This window comes from Molothrus ater, chromosome 3, assembly GCF_012460135.2.
Source record: "Molothrus ater isolate BHLD 08-10-18 breed brown headed cowbird chromosome 3, BPBGC_Mater_1.1, whole genome shotgun sequence".
NCBI lineage: Eukaryota > Metazoa > Chordata > Aves > Passeriformes > Icteridae > Molothrus > Molothrus ater.
This window is the reverse complement of record NC_050480.2, coordinates 30,581,816-30,599,922: the sequence shown is the minus strand read 5'-3', so window position 1 is coordinate 30,599,922 and position 18,107 is coordinate 30,581,816. Positions and strand designations below refer to the sequence as shown.

Genomic DNA, 18,107 nt, shown 5'->3' with positions numbered 1-18,107 from the left:
GCTGTTCAGATCCCCAATTCCACCAAGAACCCAGGAAGGGGATTTTTGTGCTAAACCACATGTAATATTGACAATTTATTTGTGCTAGACTTTAGAGTCAACAGTTCAGCTGAGGTAAATATGGTCACAATCTTTTCTGAAAGCTCCTTTTTCAGCCCTTCCTGCTGACAGTGGCAACATTTGGATTGACACTTCCATAACTGCAAGGGCCATGTACTTCGTTTCCATTTAAATCAAAGTACAGGACTACAGAAGCTGTAACAAGCTGGTCTGACCAACATTAGCTCAATTCAGCTCCAGCAAAGGAGAGTGTGCTATGGTAATTGTACATGTTACAGCCTGCAGCTCTTTATGAACAAATTTAGGATGGATCCAGCCTAATCTCCCTCTGCAATGACCTCCCTATGCAACACGGAGGGCACATTTTCAATTTGCAGGTCTCCCATGGGCTGGGGAATCTCATCACACCCTGTCCTGCACGGTGTGAAAGGACGGCAGCACTCTCAGAGCTAAAGCTGCCAGCACTGCTCACCTGGTGAGTAGCAATTTTCTCCACAGGTAAAGTTGTAAATTGCATTTGAAGATTTTTTTTTTTTTTTTAATTAAAGCTATCACCTTGGAGCTGCTCGGTGGAGGCAGCCACTTTGATGAGCTCAGGCTTTGCTCAGTGGGGAAACATGGAGCCACTGTTGCTGTCCTCTTGCTCATCCTGTGGAGCAAGGTGTTTTATATGGGAATCACACATTGGGAATCACATGTTGGAGTTGGCTTGTTGCTGATTATGGGGATGTTGCATGTTGGACAGCCTTGGCTGCTGCATGGAGGGCTGCTCCAGCAGGGATGGCTGTTTTCATTCCCTGGGACACAAAGCAGTCCTGCTGGCCCGGGCTGCCAAAGAGAGGCTTCAAAATGTCCCAGGCTGCCCTCCTTCCCTTCCTCATTGGCAGCATCCACATAGGCATATGGGACTCACTCTCCTCCAGACAGGCACAGGGCAACCTGTCACCCCAGACACTTCCTTTAAGACAGCAACTGGCTGGTGCTTGGACCAACACCTGCACTGTCAGACACTGCCAAGTCTCTTGGTGGAATCATCCCAGGTGTCCCTGCTCTTCACAGCCTCCCACCCTTGCAGTCTTAAACACAACTGCACTCTGCCATCTAGTGATCTTGGGCAAAAAGAATTGTTCCAGGTGGTAACAGCCATACAAGTTTGGGAAAGCCAATTTTGCACCAGGATTGGCGAGTTCCCCCAGTTTTGTTCCCTGTTGGTGTAACAGGGTTGGTGTTGGCTGGCATGGAGACGTCCTACCTTCCATGGCTGTCCTCAGAAAGGAAGGACCATTCTTCAGTGTTGAGTGGATCCACGGCACAGTCAGGGCTCAGTCTCCAGGCTGCCAACAAGAGCTGGATGCAATCCTACCAGGAGCAGACTGGCCTCAGTATTTCTAACTGGGGACAAGGGCTTCCCAAAGCACCAAGAGTTGCAGCACTTTTTTCTGGGGAGCTGAGTGAACAGCATCCAGAATACAGAGTGAGATCAGCCTGGCCTGTGGATCCAGCACAACCAGGGACTGGGAAGTAACATTCTGTGAAGATGCAGGTCAAAATCTGTGGGTAGCTGACTCCCCTGAGGAGTCTTCTGTCAGATTACTAACACAGTGCTTCTTTGTGCTGCACCCTCATGGTCCCAAAAAGGCAGCACAATGATATGGATGAAATGGAGAGCACTGCTGGACCCACTGCTTTTGCAGAAAGAGAAAGACAGCCCTGAGACTCTGCATTTTAGTCCCCAGCATGACTGACAAACACTGACATATTTGTCCAGTCCTCCCTGGTCCATGGGGTGAAGCTCTGACCCTGTTTTTAGGGGGGAGGTATTTATAACACTGGCACTCCTATAGAGAAGGTCCAAGACAGACTGCATTTGCAATCCAGCAAACATTAAAAGTCTTCACAGAAATTGTATCCTGGAAACAATGCCAAAGAAAAGAAAGAGCAGCTTTTTTTTCTCTTTTACTCACTTCTAAGCAAAGGGACACTAGAAAATTGCTGAAATACCACCACACTTCTTCCTTCCTTCACAGTGTGGAGGTTTGTTTGAACAATCACACTGTAAAGCTGTCTCAGTAGCTGGAGTGCACTTTGGACTTTTCATAGGAAGAAAACATAAAGGGAGATCTACTTGGTACATAATACATCTGACAGAGAAGTTGTAACTATTACCCATCTCCAATCTGAGCCAAGTGCTTTCCTGAGGATGTAAGACCTTTCTCCACTAGCATTCAAGACATGCGTGTGAAGTTCTTCAAAAAAGCCAGAGGCATGGGGCTGTGGGGCAGCCAGTGATGCCAAACACTCCTCTGGGGTCCCCCCTGCCAGAGAGAGGCTCACCTGTCTCTGAGGAGATGTTCACCTCCACACTGAGGTCAGGAATGGGTGCTCCCTGGAAGGTAGCCACGCACAGATAGGTGCCATAGTCACTGAATCTCAGGTCAATAATCTCCAAGCTGCAGGTCACAGGTGGGAGCTCGGGGTCATTGCGGGTGATGAGCAACCGGTCTGAGAACCTGGCTGGTTTTCCATTCTTGTACCATGAGTAGACAACCTTCTCCTGGGGGACAGCATCTACATGGCATGAGAGCTTCAAGTCCTGGCCTAACTGGATGGTCTCGCTCTCTTTGATCACATCAGGAGTGATTTGGAATGTGGCATTCTTCATGGCTGAGATGAACAGAAGTGCAAAACTGGTTAGGGATATCAAAGTATCCTGCATGGGACAGGAAAACTGTTCTTTGCTCCTCAAGAAGGCAATATTTCCATGCAAAATCTGCCCAAAGACTTCTCCCACTTATGTTCCTACAAAATGTCCCAAGGGCCTCACATCTGGCACTCTGGGCTCATCCAATTCAGGAGAATGCTACAGCCCAGGATGAACCTGCAAGCAGTGCTTGCACAGCCGTTGGTCTGGGAGCAGAGAAACTTGCACAGGCACTTCTCCAGAATATTAATTACTACTAAATATCACATTCGCCCTCAGCTGTACAAGAACAGCCAGGAGGAATGCAATTCCCCCACTCCCTGAAAACACATGCTCAGAGAGAAGCAGCAGCTTACACCGCACCAGCAGGTTCACAATCTTCTTTGCCGGGTTGCCCACGTTGTTGATGGCCGTGCAGTTGTAGTAGCCCGAGTCCTCCACACGGATCCTCCAGATGGTGAGGTTGCCTCCTTGCACAAGGCTGTTGGGAGGCATTGGGCCAGGAGAGTGGGACCAAACGACTTCTGGCTGTGGGTCACCGCCCGTCAGAGTGCACTGCATAGTGATGTTGTCACCAGGGTTGACCACCAGAGTCTCATTGACAGACAGCTTCAGAGCAGGTGGGGCTGGAAAAGCACAAAGAGGGATACTTCAGAGCTTGAGAAAGACCCACCCACTTGTCTGTGCACAGCTTCATACTTTTAATGATTTGTTCTTGTTGATGGCTGGCTTCAGTAGGGACAGCTGGAAAGATCTATGAATTGATTACAAGTATGAGGTGTCAGTGAATCTAAAGTATGATCATTATCATATCTTTGAATGAGAACACTCTGCTCTTTTATGGCTAGGAAACAGAGCAGGCAGGACCTCACTCTAAAAACACTCAGAAAACACTCTACCAGTAGTGCTTAGGACTGGGGCACAAAGCAGCTATGACATTTTATCAGTGCTCAGTGCAGGTTCTCTATGGCTTTAGGATGCAGGTCAGAAGAAAAGCCTGATAAACCCACTCTGCACATATAAGCATGGCAAACAGGCAACATTTGGCAGTGAAAAACCCAAGGCCTGAAGTTTCAGGCCACTGAACAACTGCAGCCAGGCCTAAGGGCATTGGAAACCTTTGTAACCTTGATGGAGAGGTGAAGGAGAAAGGATAGCCTTTAAGGAGCCTGCTTGAACCCAACCACTGCTTGTGCTCAAGGACAGCTGGCATTAAACCATTCCTCTCATTCAGAGTTGCCGTCCCAAGGAGCGAGCTTTAGGGAAGGTCTATCATTAAAAGAGCTTTCCTCAGCCATGCCATGATACACCTCTCTATCTCTCACACCCAACTAAACATCTTTGAGAGGCAAAGGCTTTGCCAAGCAGATAGTCCTTGCAGCTTGGAGACTGATATGGAGGACCAGGAACAGTCTGCACCTTAACAGACCATTAACAGCAGCTCTGACTGGGCTCTTAATCTCCTTTGCCTCCTCAGGTGTTTAATTTGCTTTTCTGTTCACCTGGGGGCCATCACAATGAGAAAAATTCTCCTTCACATTCAGATGAGTTGAGACTGATTCAAAGTGCCTACACAACCTCTCCTTTGAATGCCCTGGTACCTGTTTTTTTGGTTTTATTTTATTTCTGCACCCTTCTCACTACAGCCTCCTCCAGGAACTGATCCAAAATCCTTCCCTTTGTATTCTCCATTTCATTCCACGAAAAGTCTTTCAAAGCCTCTATGAGCACTATCACTGGCTCCATCCAGACAGAGCTGAGAAAGTAGCAGTCCCCAGCAAAAAAGCAGGGAGTATGTTTTAAGTAACAGCCATAATAATGCAAAATAAGACATTGTTCCATATTCATGAAGCCTGATTTAACAGCATCATTATTTCTGCCTCTTCTCTCCCTGGACCCTGTGTTAATGAGCTGTGCTGGATTTGTGTTGGATCTCTGAATTACAGCCCACACAAACAAGGCAAAGAGGACTCTCCTCTCCTCAGCACTGGTGCCATAATTTAGTGGCACAACTACTGCCATGCTGGGATATTGCTTTGGTGTACTGAATATAATGTCCTCCCTGGCCACTGCACATAATATTTGTGTCAGAGATGGCCAGCCATGCCTAAGGAAGAAGGTGGCTCTTCTGCTACCTCCACTGGCCATTTTGAGGCCAGTGGTTGGAGCCTTTGAATTTTGGGAGGCCACAGCCTGCACTCAAACAGACTTTGTCAGGTCTCTTTGCAGGAGTCTTGTAAATAGTGTGCAAGGGTTAATGCTTATTAAATAGCAAAGGAAGGATTTGTACATCCTCACCAAGCTCCAGATGGTTTCACGAGATAGTATGAAGCCCAGAAACACAATAGCTCAACTCACCACGGTTGGGCAGGACACATTCCTGTCACTAACTCAGTGTAGCTGACACCAAATAGCTGTTTCTGCCCTTGGGCATTGAACTGGTCTGAGATTCACAGTGCACAGACAAACTGGCAGATGCAGCATTGCCTGGGAATCTCCATCCATCCCTGTCAGAGACAGAGAAAGCTTGAGACCAGCCCATGTCCAGAGAGAAGGTGTCAGAGTTGGGGAGCACAAAGCAGGGGTCCTGCAGGCTCTGGTTAAGATTTAGGGCTCTTGCAGGTTTAGGATTGGATATGCAAATATCTGATCCACACTCATCTTGCCCAGCTCTGGGCAAGGCAACATTTTAAAAAGGTGACACGCTGGTGCAAGCACTGCATGAGGGCAGGCTGTGTGTGCATGCATGAAACAGGCAGGGAAACTGCAAATCTGCCACCTGCCACAGCTCCAGGAAGCGAGCTCCCACAGCATGCCCCAGGATGGAGCTTTGGCTGTGGCAGCCTGCGTGGGCTGCCACTCCCCACTCCCACTCCCGTCAGCAGACAGAGGTTAACAGACTGCAGACATTGTTATGCAGGAGATGATTCTCATTTATTTGTAACCTGTGGCAATTCCTTTTGTTCTTGGCTCAGAAAACCTGCTGGCGGAGTCTGCTGAGCAGCGAGGGACCATTAAAAACAAAGAATCGCTTTCAATTCCCTTTGAAGTCCAATTTGCTGCAGTAAAACTGCAGGAGAATTAACCAGCTGGGCTGGTTAATATTGCAGAAATTGAGGAAGGGGGAAAAGTCAGGCTGACCCTGCTGGAGCAGGTGATGGCAGCCTGGTGCTGAGCTGGTCCTGTGGCTCTGTGGACCCAACCTGCTGCTCTGGAGCCAGGCAACAGCAGCAGAACAGAGAGGGAGCAGGGACATATCTCCTTCCCACTAAGGTTCCAGGCAAAGAACCCATTCCCTGCTGCAAGGCCCAAGTTGCTGAGCAGAGCTTGGGAGAGGCCATCTCCTTACCAGAGAGTATGATCTGCCCAAAGGACACTGAGGAGCCAGCTGAGGAACAGCAAATGAGCTGAGGAGATTCCCCTGGCCTGACCTGACTTGACCCACCCATTCACCTCATGGTCTGTAGTGCCTGGACTATAAATATTTAAGAGAGAGAAATTTCCAAGCATTTCAGCATCCTTTGGGCTCTTCTCAGTTATAAAGGCAAAGGCATCCTGAGTGAAGCTGCTCAGGATTCTGGGCACAGCCAGGTCTAGAGAAACTGTGAAAGCACAAGCGCAAGGGGAAGAGAAAAGACCTAGGCAAAATAGGAGAGAATTAAAGAATTTCATTTAAATATTTCCTCACCTATGCACAATACTACCTACAGGGCAAGTAACCCGTATAATATTTCATGTTAAATATAGCCATGCTATTTAACATAAACCCTGATCACACCGCAATGCCAGCTTCATTTTCATTGCCAACTTTTAATACAATTTGCTAAGAACACATTTTCCATGGCCCCTTTGAGCTTGTAGTGCCAGGCTCCGCTGTACTATGTATAAATATGCATTTATAATTAAAAAACAGGTGGAAAAAAAATCCTAGATAGATGTGCTTAAGAAGGTGGTGTAAATTGAGCCATATCGCTGACTTGTCATCAAGTACAACCTGAAAAGACATTTTCCCCATTCAGTTAGGACAGGGGCTGGATTGAAATGAGGAGTAGTTTCCCTGTGCTTGGGCTGGCAGGGGGAGCAGACATAAAGAGAAATTTGATTCTCTAACTCTTCAAAGGTAAAGGTACACAGGGAAGAAGAGCTGTATAAGATCCCTTTCTTCATCATGAACAGAAGATAAGTTTTTTAAGGGAATATTTCAACATTTGCTACACTCTCATCCTGTGAGAAATTCAGATAATAGGGTGAGTTGTTCGAGACATGTTTAGAAATCTTACTACAAAGAGAATACTTTTTTTCTGACATTAGCTATAATTCGCTTCCTTAAGCTCATTATTTTTCTTCTTCCTACATAAAATGAGGAAACTATTGTTCAGCACCTTGGAACTCAACTCAGATCAATAAACATAATTTAAACAATATCCACAGTATCCTGTCAACAGTTAACAACATCAAAAAAAGTTCTGTTTCCACTGCACAAAGATGTCACAAGGGATGCAAACTGCTTTGTGTTACATTAGAGAGGTGAATAATTCAAACAGTTACAATGCCTTTCTCTCTGATCATGGAATACTCCAGGGCTGGAAGCAATTTCCTGACATTTACTTATTATTTGCAAATATTCAACACACATGAGGGCTTTATGGGTGGGGATTTTTATTGCGTATGTGGTTTTGGTTTGGGTTTTCTTAATGGACAGGTTGCAATCAAGTCCTTGCCAGTATTTGCTACAGGACACTCAGTTATCATTCACTTATTGCACGTCAAGCAAGAGGCACCAAAGTGAATCAGCTCACAACTGGAGGTGCCCTCAAGCACTGCCAGTACAAATATGAGTGTAAAATGTATTTATTGGAAAGGCACTGGAGAGGTATGCTTTCCACAAACACTGGCACCAGCGGAGCTCGTTACCTGGGAGGTGCCTAGAGCACAGCCTGGCAAACCAGGCTGGAGTCACACATGGATGAATTATTTGTAAGAACTCCTGCAGCACTGCCCCACTCAAGACTGTATCAAATCTATTTTTAAAGTCACTTAGAATTATAAATAAATAAAACAGTCTATGAATTAGAGGCTACATAGTGCCTCAACACCTACACGTAGTCTGTTTTAATGATCTCATGGCAGGCCTGGCCACATGCAGTGCTACAAGAAACTAGAGCAGCCCTGGCCATAAGACTTCCATGTGAAGGATCTGTAATCCCAGCAGCCATGTCAATGAGGTCAGGGTGCTGCAGGCCCTGGACAGAGTGCTGTGTTATCCTCCTGGAGGAGTAATGGCTGTTGAGCAAGTGAAGGGTCAGAGGGCTGCAGGGACCCTTCCTGTCCCCTCTTACCTGTGGTGTTTGTGAGCTGGAAGGTGATGGATTTGTCAGGAATACTGCAGACATTGCGGACAGACACCTGGCACGTGTAGCTGGCATAATCCTGAGGTCGAAGGTTCTTCAGCTTCAGGACTTTGGTTTCACCCTGGGATTTGGGAAAAATAGGGGCAAGAAAAGACACAGGTGTCCAAAGCACAGATCATCATTCCAAGGCCCACTGATCCTGTCCCAAAGTTTACAGATTACCAGCAGCTCCCATGAAAACCTTAGGGAACTGTGCAGATTTCAAGCTCCCCACAGCTCTATTTAAAGGAGACACAAAATGTTTGCAGTGGTCATTTCACCTCCAGGGTTTCACAAAACACCCAGCAAGTGACTGACATGACCTGAGAGCACTGCCAAACAGTCTGGGCATAATTTCTCATTAACTACTGCCAGAAACATCTTGTAGAACATGACAAACCTTAACCACCCCAGAACAGACCCTGAGATCGAACTCCGATACGTCAGTAGGAACCCAAAGGAAGTCACTGGGGACTCAACATTGCCATACCAAAGTAAATCAGAGCAGATTGATGCACTAATACTGGCCTAAATATGATAAGTTCAACAGTTATGCTCTAGAAATCTGCAGTACAGGAGGAAAAAAAAATCAGATAAATACTCAAAGAACTTCCAAAACTTTCTGATGCCTCTTCTCCAGATTCTAATCTCATTTATGCTGATGTAAATCCAGAGTGACTGCAGAGAGTTTGATAGCCTTTTCTCATTCTAAGGTAACAAATAAAATCACTGCCTGCACTCCATTAGTTACTGGCTTGTTATAGAAACAGAATCAAGTTGTTACATTAACGACAGACGTGTTCTGTAGGCTTTTATTTATGGAATGCAGAAAGCTCTGAGAATCATCCTATGGTCTGCACACCCTGCAACTCGTATGTCTTCTGCTGACAGCTTCTTGCTGTTGTTCTCCTTGAGTTTGTCTAAATCTCTTTTGGAGAAACCATTCCATAACCGCCTGCAAGTGTGAGGAGTTGTCAGCATGACAAATCCTCCGGAGGACAACCTCAAGGGACTAGACGATGAGCTCAGGAATGCTAATACGCTGAGAACAAGGATGTGGAGTGAGTAAATTAGAATGAAAAAACCTAGGGCACCAGTCACCCAAGAGAGTCCTGTCCCCTGAGAATTGTTGCTATATCATGCAAATGATGGCATTTACAATATGCATGTCATCTACATACTTACAGGGTCATATGTATCTCCTGTTTATTATTAGTGAATTTAGGTACATGGGTATAAGGCCTCAGTCTAAGTAAGTTTTAAAAAGCTTAAGCAGTGAAATCTTCACCTCATTTTTAATGTAAAAACCTATTCAAACATGACACTGATAGAGGTTCATCTTTAAGACAGCACTGCAAACTCCAGTGAAGGGTACTTTGTTAAACATTCCAGCCAGATTTTCCCCTTCCAACAGTGCTGCAGAGGAGTGTTTTTGTTAACTTCACCTCTTACCAACCCAAAATTACAGGCTTATGCTGGTGTTAAGGAGAGGACCACAAGGGCATGCCTGTCTGAGCACAGCAGTCCCAACACCCTCTGTCAGAGCTGGGAATGACCCATCATGTCAGGAGCATTGCCTGACAGGAGCTGCAGCACACTGGGCCATTTAAACATTAATGCTGCAACATAGTGAATTTTTACCAGATGCCTTATTTAGCTAGAGAAAATATCCCAAGTCCTAAGACATCTCTCGTTAGGCAACATCTCCTGTTAATTCACTAAGCCTAGTGAAAACTGGAAGAGCCCATGGTGACTTCCTCCAAGGCCAGGGATGTCCTAGTTGTGAGCCACACAGCACACAGGCAAAGCTGTCTTCAGGGCCAAACAGCAGCTCTGACCTACAGTGTTTCTGCAAATCTGCCACTAACCTGCAGCTCTCTCCTTACTCCTCATCCCCCTGAATATTTCCATTTGGATGCCCATTTCCACAACCTACAGAGATGGCATGTTTCAATAAAATACGAACATGACTACATTAACTTAAAGGTTGCCTGGAGCATTGCTCAGAAATCAAACTCAGCCAGAATGTGCTCTGGGCCCAGCTTTGGGAATGCAGGAAGGTGCTAGGCATGAAACAGGAGCCCTGGAGAGCTGTCCTTTCAGCCTTCCCTTCCCACTCATCCCTGCCATGTGCTCCCTAGCAGCCTTGCTGGCAGTACTGCGGCTGATTAGTGTCTAAAGTACATTCAGCTCCTGAGCTCAGCTCAGGGTAACATGCTCAGAGTGCCCTGGCAAAAGAAAAGTTCCCTTTCATCTCCCATTGCATTGGCTGACTAATTACTGTGAAGAAAGTGGTGTTTACAGGGGAAACCTGGATGTTCAGGGTAAGTCCAACAAAGGCAGGCAGGAGAAGGAGAAAAGACATGGACACCTTGTCCCAGGACAAGTCAGGAAGTGCCCAGGCATTGAGCTCTCCATTACTTCTGGCCATTAGAAAAACTCATGGATCCCACAGCAATGCTGCCATTTGCTCACACTGCTAAAAAGGAAGCTCTTCCCTGATATATGGAGCTTGGGCACTCAATTAAAAAAAAAAAAAATTAGTGATGGGAGATAGACAAAATCCAATCTTGGGATTTTTTGGATTTTAGTCTCAGTCATCCAACAGCTGCATAACCTCAGTAGGAGAGCTGTGTCACTGCTCTCAGGGACAGTGATAAAAAGGGAAAGGTCCTCATAGGCCACACTCCCTCCTACTGCTCTGCTCCTCTTGTACCCTGGGAATGTGCATGCAGAAGAAAGGTCTACCTGCCCTTCTAGAGGCTGCCTGCACCTTCTTCCCAGCATCACAATCCATGTAGGGAAGGAAACACCTCCCACCACAGTGCCCTGCATCAGCAAGACACTCAACACAAGTTGGCAGAGGTTTGCTTATTTTCACCTGTGTGTAAAGGGGCTCATAGATGTCCACACCATTGTCCTGACTGTGAGAAAGTGTCTCAGCTCCCCGTTTCCAGATGAAGCGAGCTGGGGGGTTGGAGTTGACCGTGCAGCGGAGGAAGACAGTCTTCTCCTGGTAGAAGCTGCCCCGTACATCACTGATGGTCTGGTGAACGGTGAGAACAGGCTCATCCAGATCTGCAAGGGAGGTAAGGAGGGTCGCAGCCGCTGTTAGCAAAGCCTGGTCTGCGTGCACAGCCTGCAGAGCAGATGGTGCTCCAGGTACCACTGAGGAGAGGGGAAGGTCCCACACATCTGGCTGATGACAACTGCTGATTTAAGAGCAGTTTTACTACCTGAGGGCAGGTAGTACAACCAATATATAAAGGGAACACACAGGAGAAGCCAGTATTCTTGCGCTCACCACACAAACCTTCAGGGAATAGAAAGCAGTCTCTGGTTTGCAGAGCCCCATGCAGTCCTCAAAAAAACCCACCTGCCCACCACATGTGTCTCAGAGCAGTGGGCTGCCTCATATTCCTCAATGGTACCCCCCTACAGAAAATCACTACTTTCTACTTCAGTGAGAGGATGCCAGGAGACTCTGTTCCATCACAATTTCTCCATCTTCTAGCTCCCAAATCTCTCCTGAAATCATGAGGCTAAGCCCAGGGCTGTGATATGTCCATACAAATGACATGAAAAACCTTCAAGACAAGGAATGAAAGTAAAAAATCAGGACAAAATCAAGGAGCTGAGTTGGAAAGTCATCTAGACAGAGCAAATCTTGTGAGGAATCACAGTAACATGTGATGCAAAACACTGTAATAGGTAGGCATAATTTCTCACTCTTCTTATTAAATATCGTCTGTGTATTTTCTTCAAAGTCTATATCAACTGTCCTTTGGCAACTTCTAGTCACTGCAACACTATTATCTCTCCCTAAACTGATCAGATTCTTTTGTTCTCTTTCTTTACAGAAGATGTTCCTTTTAACTCCCTTATTGTACCTGCAGCAGACACACAGCCACCATGACTGAATCAATGGTTATCAGTGGCTATATTTTCAAGGACAGAAGCAATAGCGCTGCAGGAAGAGGATTTTCTCTATCCACACAGAGCATACTGCCCCACTACAGTTGCCCACCTGCTAAAAAGGGATGATTTTCTCAGAAGTTGCAGCAGATATCAATGTTTGAACATCAAGGTAGCATGGGGGACACTTCAGAGGCAGTGGATCTTTCTCCTCACAAAACCACTTTGAGACTAAGGTTAAAGTAAATCATCCCTTTTGGCAAGAAATGGCCCTCTAAAATGGGAATCAGTCCCTGTGTCTTTAAATATGTCTATAAGCACCTTTTGAGCTCAAGTTGAAGCAATTCTATATTTTCAGGAGCATTATAATGCCATCTTCGGCTGCAAGGAAACTGAGGCACTTGTACCCAGTATCCTCTTGTGCTGCCATCATGATCCTCTGCACATGCTTCACAGGCTCATCACCTCCTGCCCTCCCATGCCACCTAATTTTCACAATATTTTATTTAACAGATTTTTAAGTTTGGAGATCTGACTTCCAGAAAGGAAGAGAGAAGCAGGGATGAGTTTCTGCTAACATGTCATCCAAGCAATGTATGCTCTCTGCTGAATCACAAGTGTCAACTTGGGGGTTTGCATCTTTTAATGAGCAGTATGCTCGGCAGACAGCAATTGCTATGCGACCTGAAATTTGTCTGCTTGACCATAGTGCAGAGATATGAGTAGAGGCATTAATGGAATAATGACAAGACGAAAAATATATCCCAGAAAAAAAGCTCCACCAACCAAAAAACACCCACAGCTGAAGAAAAACATATGCAGATGGAAAAGAAAGCCTCCTCTCCATACAGTGCTGTCTTCATGTGGCCACAGGATGACTGAACATCAAATTCTTTTGGACCAGGACCCTGAGCACAACTTCTCCTCTTTTCCTCCTTCCTTGTCTTTAACCTTACTTTCTTTGTTCAAACTTCACATCAGGGACTCTGTAGCTGCCATCCTTCTGAGACTGTTTCTCGACAGGTAAAACACTTGCCTTACTAACTGAAGAAGCAGCTCACCATTCAGTCTCCTGGCTCCCAGCTACTCCCCACACAGAAAACAACACCTTCTTTTTGGTTGCTAAAAGTTTCCTCCTTTGAATTCTTCAGTCCTCTTTTGTAGAAGTCAGCTCTAGGTCTAGCCCTCCTGAGAAAAGCTAAAATAAGACCTACGACAATGTGTATGTCCTTGATGTACAAGTAATGCCACTGATGTCAGTGATCTGCTCCAATGATAAATTTGGCCCAAGGCTGTTCATGGAGATGATCACATGGGATGTTTCATGCACAATAAAAGCTTGTAAACATTCATTCTTTTCTTTTCCTTACCTTCTCTCTCTCCCACATGGAAATACTCAGAAGAGCATCTGCCTCTCTGCCAGTATCCAACCAACACTTTTAAGCCTCACTGATTCCCACTTGGGGCAGAGGAATATTATGCTACATGGGTTAGTGTTCCCAGTTTAATATCCTCTTGGCACCAACGGTGCTCTCTGCGCAACCTCACTGCCAAACACTAAAAGTATGACTGAGGACTAGCAGCAGCTGTCAAGGACACCAAGGTACACATGAGAGTGATTACTTACCTCTAACTACAAAATGGGATGCAGAAGAAGGGGTTTGTTTTCAAATTCTGGTTCATTCAACTGAGGGTTGCCTGGGTGAGCGTTCAACAAAAACCGTAGCTTTTCCCATGTGTTCCCTTGTACCTACTGCAAATACTAGCAGAAAATAGTCTCTCCTCCCCAAAAACCAAGTGAGCAGAACAGAGGTGCAGTACCAAGTCCATCTGCAGAGTAGATGTTAGTATGAGAAAGCCCTTGGCCACCCCAGTAGCCCCACAGTTCTACAGGTCAGAGCTGCATGAGGGACCACAGGATGCTACATCACTCTAGCTCCAGCCTGCACCACCGGAGCACCCTCAGGGCCTGAAGAGATTCATGGCACAGTCCTGTTCCTAGAGATGCAGGCCCTGGCAAGGTGTCACACTAAGCCTTGAGAAAACCAAGTATCCTTTGCAATGGATAGTTATCATACGCCTCCACTACGTGGAGGAGAAGAAACCGGCAGAGAAGCCAAACTGATCTAGGGTGGGTGCCAGAACTTCTCTAAACAGAGTGATGCAATGCCAATGAAAAAACACTAATCCTATCCCCAGTAGCTGCTGTTGAAGCAATCCATTTCCACAGCCTAGACAGGATAGTGCCCATACTACACTACTCCAGTAAAGGGTAGGGCAAGGAAGGAACAGATGGGAGCTACTCCCAGCCATACAGTGTGACAGTGGATCAGGAACCTGTCAAAAGCCAAGGACGCCCAAGTCTGTGGCACATTTTGTGAGAGTCACATCACAGCTGGGCTGGACAGCAGGACTAAAAGGAAGCAGTCAGGCACCAGTTGTTGTCAGCAAAAAGGTCTGCCCAGACTCCAGGCATGTACTGGAGTTTTGAAGCTTGGAGGTTGTTCCACTGACAGACAACCACAGTGCCCTCAGCTCAGAAGGAAGGAGAACATCTAGAAGGAAGAATGTAGAACAGCTCATGACAGGTTCAGGGACAGATTCAGCTGCTTTATCATACTTTACAACTTTTTAGCATCAACCTCTTTCCTTCTCAAATAATATGAGTGAGGAGAGGGATTTGCTGTTAGTTGGGCTGGAGAAAATTGGAATAGTGGATAGTCAAGGACAATGTAATGGTAACCTTCTCCAAGAGAGCAAAACAAGTTGCCTAGACATTAAATCTTGGATTTCTCACATTTGGGCCTTATGGAGTAAGTTTAGTTTCCCTCCCTTTTGATCACAGCTACCCAAGAATAAACACTAAGTTCAGGAAACAAACATTAAGAGAAACCCTCAAAACTTGAAGCCCAAGGTGGAAAACCACTAGCAGCATCTCCAGGACTCAAGAAGGATGGGTACCAGCCAGAGAAATGTTGAATCATCTTCACATTATGGCACTATGACCAACCAGGGCAATGTTGAGTCACCTTCACATTCACTCTATCACAGCTCAGCCTCTCAGCTGCATTCCAGAGTTTTCAGCTCTGTTTCCACCACGCTGCAGAAAAAACAATGTTGGGCACAGGACACTGATTTTAGGAATGCTCCCAACATCTGGGGCACTACCAACTTCATGAAACATTGCCTGCTTCAAGCTCTGTCAGCTTCAAAAGGAAGACAATGAAAGCAGACACCACACCCAATGCTACATCCCGGACACGTGCTAGGGAACCCTGTCAGCGACAGACATCACAACACCCAGGTAAGAATGAATCCCAAGGACAGCAGAGCTGTACTCTGGAGGGATGGATCTAATCTCCCATGCAAAAAAGACACTGGGGAGAGCACAGATGGCAGTCCCTCTGCTCCTGAATCAGGTGCACGTGGTCCTAGGGCAATGCAGCTCCCTGCTGGCCCCGCAGCGAGGCAGAGACACGCAGTAGAACTGTGGGAAGGTCTGGGTTGCCACTAAACGACTTACACTGCACATCTACTCGAATGGACTTGATGGCAGGGACCCCAACCCCATTTTCTGCTTTACAGTAATAGCGGCCCCCCTGCAGCCTTTGGATCTTCTCAATCCGAAGGGTCTCGTTAAGCACTGACGTCTCTTGGAATTTGTCCGACGCGCTGCCAGCAGTTTTGGTCCATCTCACCTGCGTGGGAAGAACAAGAGAAATGAAATCAGGGACACAAAACAGAGATCCCAAGATTCAGCAGAGCTCCCTTTGTTGCTCTTCCCTCTCTTCCCTAGCTACTTCCATGAAGAGGCCCTACAGAACCGCCAGACTTGCCAAAGCTCACTACTGATCTCAGTATGTCTTAGTAGCCCAGCCGCTGATTCTGGTCCACTGCCAATCCCCATGTCCAAGTATCCAGAGGAACCCCTCAATTCACCCAGACACGCACTGCATGTTTGCCACTCCTGCCCTGATCCTGCAAACCCAGCAGCTTGCTCAGTTTTATGCCACCATTTGCACAGCACGGGACTTTCAGCGTTCAGCCTTGAGACCCCATGTGGCTGGTAGGCCACGACACTACAGCAGACATCAGCTCACAGCTACAGAGCTTTCACTACAGTCCACACTCATATTTTTCTGGACAGCAAGGCTATTTCTACTTTTTGCTTTTCCATGAGTGAGAAAAGGCAGTTGCTGTCTGACTCCCCTTTCCCACTGGGAAACCCTGTGTATTTTATTTTTGTAAGTCATCCTTTTGCAGCACACAAGATTTTCCTCTGTTTTTAATGATACAGAAAAAAAAAAAAAGAAAAAATAAATCCCTTCAGATTTCAAGCCACCTTTTTATTTGTTTGTCCTTATGTTACATGTCTCAAGATCCTGGCTTGAAGGGGCAACAGAGGTGCATGATATTTCATGGTGAATGGTGGCAAGAAGACAGCAATCCCAAAGACTGAAGGGTTTCTCTTTTGTCTGGAATGAGGTACAGCCCTTGCAGTAGCAATACAAGCTTCTCCCTTGGTTTTGCACTCCACACAATGAAAGAGAGAGACAGCTTTTCTCAGCCCATTGGTTTTCTATATCTGCAACCTCCCTTCTAAAGGGTGCTGACTGCTGGCCTGCTACTCTGGGACAATTTAGACTCTGGAACTGAGATCCAGCAAGATCAGCCAGCAGAAAGAAGAGAGACTTTCATTCAGCATTGACCACAGACCACATACCTTCACCACTCTTCCAGACTTTGACTAAAGCTCATTGCCATCACCTGATTGGTGCTGATGCTCTAGAACAAACAGGACTGTCTACATCCCATCCCAGAGCACCAGGCTGAGCAGATTTTTGGAGCTATTGACCATGGATTTATTCAGCCTTTGTAGGCTTGTGAAATTGTCTGAGGGCTCCAAGACTCTTGGAGTTTCCTGCTTTGAAGGACACTTCAGCCAGCTCTTTAATCTTCTCAATCACCATCTCATTTTAGTATTTTGGCCACATTTTCATGCTTTAATGACTGGTTGATAGAAAGGGAAAGAGAAGATTAAATGGAGGTTAGGACAAGAGCTTAGCTAGGGAAGAAATCAATCCATTAGGAGGGAGGGCAGAAATAGGATGCATGCCACATTTTATATGTGCAGGTTCTAGTCTCCCTGGTCATGCCTGGTTCTAGGCTCTGGTGCTCCCTGTGCAGGTCTGGCAATGACAAGCCAGAGTGTTGCTCACTACCATGCTCTCTGCAACAGGCTGTGCTCCAGAAATCTCTCTAGATACTCAGGCTCAAATCCCTACAACCTGCCAGGACCTTTCCATGCATTCAACCACCTTAGGCAGGGACACTGCTACCAAACTCCCCATTTCTAATGCACACAGGTATCATTTGTCCGTCACTGTCACAAGCCTAGGCTGGTTGTTTCTGCTGACTTGGCTCGGGTAATTTTCTTTTTATTGTTTCCAGGATATTTTGATGGAAAAACCATTTCAAATCCTTGCCTTTGTCATCACCTCTTTGCCAAGTAGCTCCTCACAAGCAGGCCCACGGAGGCATTAACAGGCATGAGAAGATGCGTGGCTTCTTGCCACAAGTGTCTTTGGCAGGACTGCGGAACGGGGCCAAGGCACAAACCACATGTGCCTCCCCTGAGGGTATCCTGGCACATCCAGCCTCGCAGTGTGCACCAGCTGCCACTCCTAGCATGCTCTGTCCCAGAGCTGGCAGACCCATGCTCTAGGCCAGTACCTCTACAGACACCTCCACACCAACACTGAACTGCCCAGCATGAGTATCTGAAGGGTGCTGAGGTGGCTGCACGGGCCTGAGGCTGTGCAAACCTCTGGGCACCCCAAGTAAGGACTGCAACCATTAGCCAAGCTCAGCTTTGTGCCTCCCCACGGGACTGTGTCTCTGACCACAGCACGGATGTGTCCAGTGCTGCAGGTCTGGCTCTGCCTCTGCTTGGTGGCCACAAAGCAATGATCAGAAGGTTCTGTGAGGGGCTCAGTGAGGTGCACTACCAACAACTTCCTGAAATCCCACAAGCAGCACCC

General features: G+C 46.6%; 1 protein-coding gene across 1 annotated transcript in view; it reads right to left on the bottom strand.

Moving 5' to 3' along the window:
• The window catches only part of MDGA1 (MAM domain containing glycosylphosphatidylinositol anchor 1), a 148,375-nt gene that overhangs the window by 82,428 nt on the left and 47,840 nt on the right, over positions 1–18,107 (bottom strand). Inside the window, exons 4-8 of the mRNA XM_036380252.2 lie at positions 15,590–15,764; positions 11,033–11,229; positions 8,101–8,233; positions 3,118–3,387; positions 2,395–2,724 (exon numbers count right to left, since the gene is read on the bottom strand). Coding sequence (XP_036236145.1) covers positions 2,395–2,724; positions 3,118–3,387; positions 8,101–8,233; positions 11,033–11,229; positions 15,590–15,764 — 1,105 coding nt within the window. The remainder of the gene's footprint in view (positions 1–2,394; positions 2,725–3,117; positions 3,388–8,100; positions 8,234–11,032; positions 11,230–15,589; positions 15,765–18,107) is intronic.